This window comes from Budorcas taxicolor, chromosome 8 (assembly GCF_023091745.1).
Source record: "Budorcas taxicolor isolate Tak-1 chromosome 8, Takin1.1, whole genome shotgun sequence".
In the NCBI taxonomy this organism is placed as follows: Eukaryota; Metazoa; Chordata; class Mammalia; order Artiodactyla; family Bovidae; genus Budorcas; species Budorcas taxicolor.
Genome location: NC_068917.1, coordinates 115446479 through 115454860, shown reverse-complemented (window position 1 = coordinate 115454860; position 8382 = coordinate 115446479). Strand labels below are relative to the sequence as shown.

General features: G+C 60.2%; 1 protein-coding gene across 3 annotated transcripts in view; it reads right to left on the bottom strand.

Moving 5' to 3' along the window:
* Positions 1-1347: 1347 nt before the first annotated feature.
* Positions 1348-8382, bottom strand: part of PXDN (peroxidasin) — a 66477-nt gene continuing 59442 nt past the window's right edge. For 2 of the 3 annotated variants that reach the window (XM_052644493.1, XM_052644494.1), the window contains 4 exons: positions 6000-6120; positions 5733-5865; positions 3878-3988; positions 1348-3179 (listed from right to left, as the gene is read on the bottom strand). In XM_052644493.1, the coding sequence (XP_052500453.1) occupies positions 3060-3179; positions 3878-3988; positions 5733-5865; positions 6000-6120 (485 nt within the window). In that variant the 3' untranslated portion in view covers positions 1348-3059. The remainder of the gene's footprint in view (positions 3180-3877; positions 3989-5732; positions 5866-5999; positions 6121-8382) is intronic. The other variant, XR_008199806.1, reaches the window with a different exon arrangement.

The following is an 8382-nucleotide window of genomic DNA, read 5'->3' as shown; positions in this document are numbered from 1 at the left end:
GTCGAAAATTGTCGAACAGGACTGAGTGAGCAACACTTCCACTTTATCATCTCAAGAGCCCTCCACGTGCCTCTTTTCAATGTCCGCCTAATCTAATCTCCCTGTTGGTTTTCATATCAATCTCTGCCTTACTTTCTAAAGCAAGATGTGGATGACTTTAGCTGGTTTCACAGTGCCCATCTTCTTTCCACTGAGATGACACCTGGTGCTCAGCTCTGTGCCAACCACTGACCAGGCAGGGCCTGATCTGTCTCCTGGTGGCTGCTGGGTGGCGAGCAGCTGAGCTCAGGTGGGCCAGTGAGCTGACCCCCTCCCCCTCGGGCACCATCCTCGGGCTGAGGCAGCTTCCAGGCGAGCAGCGTTGACCCTGAAACCCAGGTGCCCCGGTGGGGGGGGGGGGGTTCGGAGCTGCACCCCTCTGCTGGGCTTGCTCAGAACCTGCCCAAAGGCGGCTCTTCCCTCACTCCCCAGCTCAGACTGCTGCCCTTCCACGGCCAGTCCCCGCTCCAGGGCTGGTCAGCGCGGTGGCACGTCTACGGAGCTGGTCTCGGGGAAGTGGGGTACGTCCTGCCGGCCAGGCTCCAGGCCCACAGCCCAGCCCCCACGTGCCCCTCAGCCAGTGTCTCTGTCGACCTTTGCCCACACACCCTTCTGCAGCCGTCCCACCCGGGTCTCGGGGCTCTGGCTCCTGGCGATCCTGAAACACCCAAGCGCACGCGCGGGGAAGTGTCTTCACCTCACACAGAGTTGTCACGTGCCCTCTGTCACTGGAAGAAAGAGCTGAGTCCTTCTCCCTACCCGCCTCCGTGACCCACAAGACCCCCAGGAGACCGTCAGTGGCGTGGACTCAGCATGACTGTGGAGGGTCAAGGGTCTTGTTACAAGCTCTGAAAGGTTCGGCAACTTAAAAAAATTCAACCTTCAATCTTCCCCTGATCTATTTTTTTCTAATAGTATTTCCATGAACAGTCATGATGCTCCTGCAAAGACCCCTCATATGACTTCCAGGTCCCTTCAGGACCCCATCCTGTATACCACCTGGGCCCAGGGCACCACAGGCTGCACAGCTGTCCACAGCATTTCCAGCCACAGAGCCAGAAACGTCGGGGGTGGGGCAGGGGCTGCAGCCTTCTCCTGGGAGCTCACCCCGACCCGCCCGAGACTCTCAACAAGGTGGCCAGCTCGGTCCCCAGGACAGCACCCAGCCACAGGGAAGAAAGATGAGTCCTCTTCGAATATCCCTGAGTTGCCCTTCCCCTTTCCCGTTTCTCTGTGAAGGGCCTAGCCCCTCGGGAACCCGTCTCCCGATCGGCTCATGAAAAGAAGACCAGTGCTCTGTTTGGGAACGTGGCCCGTTTATTGGAACCGAAAGGCATCGTTACATAGTGCAAACGTCTCTTTGGTGACGGGCTGATTACAGTGAACAGGAAAAAGGCACTTGCGAACATCTGGTCAGAAGGGCCAGGGCATGTGCACACCGCATCCTCCGTGGGGCCGCTGCAGGGCGCGCACGCCACCACCGCCCCAGCCGCAGAGCTTCCCGGTGACTCAGACGGCCGCCCAGTGGGCAGGACAAAGCCACCCCAGTCCCCACAACCTCTGCACAAGGGCGCCTTCACACTCCACATGCTCCAGAACGTGGGATCTCATACCTGAGCAACTTACATAATCGTCCACCTCAAACAAAGTGAACCACTTCCTGTCTGCAGAGATGGGTGCCAAGGTCTGATTATTTACCCAGTCTGCCCTGCTATGTGAAGACAAGCCCTGTGCCCGGAACACTGGAGCTTGTACTGATCCGATCACCAGTGATGTGCGCTCAGAAATCCAGCCGACCGTGTGCAGAGCCACCGCTCGCCCCCCCCGGCTGGAATGTGACCCAGCAGGCACTGGGGTCTCCTGCTGCGGGGAGGAGGAGGGCTGGGCTGGAACCAGGCTTTCAAAGCGCCTGGCACCTGCTGGACGCCTCCTGGAGACCTGCCTCTTCTCCCCCGCGCCCATGACAGGCTGCACGGGGTGCCACCAGCTCCAGACTCGCCCACATGGACCGAGGCGGCCGGGTCCCCAGAGGGTCTCCAGTAGGAAGCGTGGGCGGGCACCGTGTGGCCGGCGCTGGACACTCAGGTCTGAGAACCAAGCGGGAGACCCAGGGACCTGTTTCTCAGAACACAGACCACTTTGCATTTGGAACCAAACAGGAGGTTCTGGTCGAGTAAGAAGACAGGGGCTGTGAGGTATGAAAGTTGTTTCTCACTGAATCCACGAGAACTTGAGCGGTGCGGACGTGCTGTTTCTGCCATATCTAAGCTAAAACATGGGTGAGATTTTATCCAACATCACACGCGGCGGGCATACGAATGAGGTATAGGGACCGGCTGCTTTTCTTGAACGCACTCTCATAACCTGAAGTCAGAAAGTCCCCGACACTCGCGTTCCTCCTGTCCTTGGAACAGGGATGGAGAGCGTGGTGGCTCATCCATGGACGCTGGCGGGCGAAGCCGGGAGGCCGTGGGTGATGCTGGTGGGGACAGGTGCCATCCTGCCTGGTCCACACCCGGCAGCGTGTGTGCCGGTCACAGGGGAGCGCAGCGGCTTCTCCGGCGGGGCCGCGGAGCTGCAGGGGCTGGGGGCAGGGGTGCGGGGGGCTTGTGCTGGCCGCCCGCGCTGCCGCCACACGTCCGTGCAGACTGCTGTTTGCCAGGGACGGATTCTCTTTCAAATCCTGCGTCCCTCCTCCGCCAGCTCCGCTCTGCACGCTCCTGGCGCCGGGACCAGCGGGACTAACTTTCAGTTGAGAAGAAACGGTGATACTAGGTGAAATCAATTAGGAGCCTAAATGATTGAACTGTGCAATTTAATAGTAGCACCAATTTTTCATTAAAAAAAATTAAATAGGAACCTGAGAAAGCTCAACATGGAGTCAGGACACATGTCTGCCCCGTGGTCTGCTGGCGAGCGCTCAGGCCGGGGTTTCCCGAGCCGTGGTCCCCATACCCCAGCCTCGCCGCCTGTGCGGCCTCGCTCCCGGGGGCCGGGACAAGCTCCAGGCTCGCAGACGCTCAGGGCTGCGTCCCCGTGGAGTCTCCTGGGCACACGGGACAGCAGGCCCTGCCGACCCTGGCGGGCGCTGGGCAGTCAGCCGGCTGACAAGTCTCCACGAAGCAGGTGACCTGCCCATCCTGGAGGGGAGAGCACGGAGCCGTCAGCCCTGGGAGCCACCCTGGGTGTGCCCGGCCCACTGGGCTGGCCTCCTGGGGGGTTCTGGGGTTAAAGGGCGGCTGACTCTCCTCCACAGCGGACACCCTGCTCCTTCCAGAAGCTGTCAGCCTTGCCCTGGGGGGCCCGGGGATCACATCCCTGCATGCTGAGCAGACTGGCTACGGAGGAGCTGGGCGGCAGGGCTGTGTCTAAACCAGACAACAGCAGGGACCCCAGACCACTGCTCTGCCCGCCCAGGGGACAGACCCGTTCCCAGCTGGCTCCCAACTCCACCCCAAAACCCCTCCTGGGCTGGGCTGCCGCCAGGCCCGCCCCCAAGGCCCCCGCTGCCTGCTCTGTCCACTCGCTCTGAGATAGGCAGCTGCCCCTCCTCACCTGTGTGGACACCCCCATGCCGACCAGGCTCAGCGGGGTCCCCGTACGGTTCTGGGGGGAGAGCCCATCAACCTTCACATACGGTTCTAGGGGGAGAGCCTGTCAACCTTTACGTATGGTTCTGGAGGAAAAGCCCATCAACCTTCACGTACAATTCTGGGGGGAGAGCCTGTGAACCTTTACGTATGGTTCTCGGGGGAGAGCCCCAGATCCCTAGGGAAGAAAGAGGGGACCCCGCAGCTGAGAGCTCCAACCCCCCGGGCCTGCCCGGGCACACACTCACGCGGCATTCACAAGTGGTGCACGGATCCCGTGTCCACTCAGCCCCGTCTGCGTGCGAGCTGCCGTCTGCGTCCACGCAGTCTGTGCTAAGCCGAGACTCCAGTTTCTTTATCTGCAGCAAAACAGACACGCGGGTGCTTGGGCACAGTTCAGCGCTCGCTCCCATTCCGCCACTCGAGATAACGTCTCAGGACGGACGAGAGACCCCAAACCCGAGAGAGACGACGGGGCTGAGAGACCCCAAAGCCCCTTCCTGGAGCTTCCAGCACGTCCCAAACCTGCATGACAACTGCCTGACGCCCCCACCACCCCCGTGTTTGAGGCCAGGAGTGCCTGGGCCAGAAATGCGGTTCAGTGGTGCGTAAAGAGGAGGAGAGGACCCTCAGACAGGAGCAAAGAGGAGGCTGATGCCAGACTGGGCAACAAAAACATTCTCAGCGGCTTCTCAAAGCAGCGCTGGGCTGGGACCACTCCGGAGCCCGATGGCACATGGCCCTGCTGAGGGCAGTGCTGAGGCTGATGGAGGCTGGGGGCCCTTGGGCCCTGGTCGTGATGGTCCAAGAGCCCTGGCCCGGCTCCCTCGGGGGCACCTGAGAGGGGGGAACCCCCACCCCGCCCCGACCACTGAGACCGAGGCCCAGGAGAGGCGCTGGGCGGGGCGGGTGGGGGGCCGACCACTGAGACAGGTCCAGGAGAGGCGCTAGGGGGGAGCCCGACCACTGAGACCGAGGCCCAGGAGAGGCGCTGGGCGGGGCGGGTGGCGGGACGACCACTGAGTCTGAGGCCCGGGACAGGCGCTGGGGGGCTCTCGCTGCCCTGCCTGTCTCCTTCCTTCCTCGGGCAGCCTGACACATCTGAGCAGAGTGGTCTGAACCCCCGCCCTGCCCTCCGCCCCTTCTCGGGAGTCCGGGGTCCGACCACCTGGACGCAGGCACCAACCCCACGGTGGGCGCAGCCCCCACGCCTGGGCCCTCGGCTTTCGAGGGTTTGTGTCGACGGCTCCAGGCGCGGGGGAGCTTCCCGCCCGGGCTCCGACCCTGCAGGGTGCTGAGCCAGGCTGCGCCCTCCCTGACCCCTCCCTTCTGCCTGTGGCAGGCTCAGCCAGCACCCAGGGCCCCCAGGGCAGAGGAGACACCACAGGGCAGACACACAGCAGCTGCGGAGTGGCCACCCCGCCTCTACTAGGGGCCGAACAGAAGACGCCGTGTCCCCCGAGCTGAGGACCAAGGCTCCCAGAGGCGGGAGGGACCTCCAGCATCCAAAACCCCCCTCAGGACGAGCTGAGGCCTGCGGGCTTCTCAGCCTGACAGCTCACTCCCCACTCCCGCTACAGAAGGCAGGCAGAGAGCCCTGTGTGTGCCCCAGGGTGGGGTGGGGCATCGCCCTCTGCAGACCTCAGGGACGGGCCCAGGACCCGCCTGAGGATGTGTAGCCGCCCCCCACCCCACCATCCAAGGGCACCCGACCTCCGTCAAACCCCGTGCCTCTGCGAGCAGGGGGCCATCCCTGGAGGGGCAGGTCTGGGCAGGACTCAAGGCTTGAATTCTGCGTGGCCCTGCCCTTGAGCCGCTCACAGTGTGTGGGCCCCGTGGCCGCTCTGCCCAGCATTCTAGGGGACCCTGTGCCCCTTCTCATGCTGAGGACCCCCAGTCTTGTAAGCCCAAGCACAGCTCTGTGAGGCCTGGCTGGAGCCAGGCCGAAAGCAGAGAGAGAAACGTGGCCTCGCCAAGGCTCCAGGGCCGGGGACGAAGGGCTGCCCAAACACACTCTCCTCACAGCCACAGGGGGAGACACACAGGCCGGACGGGAGGCTGGGGGCCGGGGGCCCGGCGGGGTGGGGTGGGGGAGCCGCCCACCTGCTTCCTGAGGTCCGTGATGGTCTTCTGCATCTCCAGGACAAACTCCCGGAAGTCGCTGGTCCCTGCCCCTCGCGGCTGCTCCAAGGAGGGGTCTGTGGCGTTATTGGGAGGTGCCCGGGGCTTCCTGGCTCTGCTCAGAGAGGCAAGGGGCGCTCAGGGATGGAGCCGCTGGCGTGGGCTCCCGGGCTGCCGCGCGAGGCGCGTAGACGGGCAGACGCACGGGGCACCCCGCACGCCCGAGGGCCACCCGGGGCTCAGTAGTACCTTGGCGCCTTCCCGGGCCCTGTCTCCCTGGCTGGCTCATCCTCCTGGTAGCTGAACTCAAGAGACCGCCTGCCTCGGAAGTGGTAGGAGAAGGCGTTGAACTGGCCCCGGGTTCTGCAGTCTGTGAGCAAAATGTACACACGTCAGGGTCGGCGACTCTCACTAAGGACATCAAGGAAGTCTGGGCGAGAACCATCCCTCCTGAAGGACACAAGAGGCGCTCACATTGCAGGGGGCGGAGGCACCCTGCATTCAGCTCCCTGCTACCCTGGGTGAGGGGCCTGGAGCCTGTGGCCCCCCCATGCTCCCCCGGCACAGCCCAGCCCCCGAGTGGGGCACACACCTGCCGTCCTGCCAGACCCAGGAGACTTTATTTCAGTAATTCCTATGATTATTTCAAAACGGCACACGGGAGTGGATTCCTCTCTATGACTCATCAGCCCACAGAGAAGCTGAAATTCATCACTTTGATCCAAAGAAAAAGATGTTCCGAGATGGAGCTTCTTGGGTTTCCCACATGTGCTACTTCCGTACTTGGATTAAACAAAAACAGGACTGAGGTGCAGCTCAAGGCTGTGTCAAGCGGCCCTCTCGTCCTCGGGGAAGTGGAGCGCTAACAGCAGCCGACATTTGGTCCTGTGAACTGAACTCTTTCCTGCCACTTTTCCGGTATGACTTTTGGACTGAAAGAAAAACCGGTAAAGCTCCTAAAGCAGCTCTTTTAAGTCATGTCGCCTCAGGGCTGTGCCTTCGACAGCTAAGGGGAGAGGAATCCAGAAGAAAGGAGGTCAGAGGTACGCCGAGTACCTACATCTCTGCCGTCCAGCTGAAGAGGCTTGGGGATGGACAGAGGACAAGTCTGGATCAGGGTTCAGGCTCTCGGAGGACTTGGGTTTGGGGCAAAAAAACAGCAAACCTGAATTCGTCCCTTTCTTGACAGCTACAGGGAGTCTGGTAAAGCTATCAGAAAATGGAGTTTCTGTATCTAAAAAGAATTGGCTTTTCCCTATGATTTTCAAATGGAACTGCTTTCTGTAAACACAAAAATGAAATTCTTTGCCATATATGTGGAAAACTGTTGCAACCTTAATAAATGAAAGTATTTTATTTTTTAAGACAACAAAAACAAGATCCCAAGTTCCCAAGAACTATAAAAATAAGAATTAAATGCTTTGCAAACGTGGGCATATACAGAGCAAAACTTTAAATCTTAAGTGAATTCTACAACATTGCAAATTACATTCGTGAAATACATATATATTTAGCATATTAAACATTATACAAATGTCATATATGTGCCACATATATTGTGGCAGAGAGAGGCCACAAACACATCACACCCATACACACAGAACATGTATCAACCCAGATTTCAATACTTGCTAATGAAAAGAACCACGGATTAAGCCCAATTACTAATGGGAACGACCTAGGCTGGACTTCTTCAGGAGAAGACATGGGAGAGAAAACCGGGTTCTGCACTTGTGTCCACCGGCACAGCGGGCCAAGGGCTGGGGCTCGGGGCCACCTCGTCCACAGCTGTGTGGCCCGAGGGGTCACCCAGGCTTGCAGCCCCGAGACCTCGCCACAGGAACGGGCCCTCGGTGCTTCCCCGCTGCAATGTTCCCTGGGTCTCTGATCAGTCTGAATAAAGCCAAAGCTATGTTCAAACGAGAATGTGCAGTCAAGGTCAACCGCGACCCAGAATGCGCAGCAGGAGCCTCCGGGGGACAGTGGCCCCCACGCAGCCTGGACGGCACACCCAGAAACGGGCTTCCCGGGCTCTCAGAGGCCTGCGGGTGCCTGCCATGGGCCCTCGCTTCCTCAGAAGTGTTCACAGCATGCCTCTGCTTGTAGAAGTGATTCTAGGCATTTAGGACACACAGCACACACTCAAAAAGACCAGCTTTACGTCTGACACACTTTTCACGTGTTTCTTATTCGTCTTTCACCGGCAGGTTCGATTCATCCTCGTTTAGCCCCTAAGTCGTGGCCGACTCTTTTGCAACCCCATGGACAGTAGGCACCAGACCAGGCTCCCCTGTCCATGGGATTCTCCAGGCAAGAATACTGGACTGGGTAGCCTATCCCTTCTCCAGGTGATCTTCCCAACCCAGGGATCCAACTGGACTCTCCTGCACTGCAGGCAGGTTACCACTGAGCCACGGGGAAGCCCACGGGTACAAGCAGGCAGGCTATCAAATGCAGATGCGCGGGAGGCTGTCAGGAAGCACCAGGCACTTCCTGCGTTAACGTTCTGCCCTCTGCTTCTTTCACTGAGTACCAGCTCTCATACTAACTCCTCCTCTCGGCTTTACAAACTCATCACAGCCACTCACCACGTCCAGCTTCCACAGCGCTGCCCAGTGGGGACGCCCAGAGT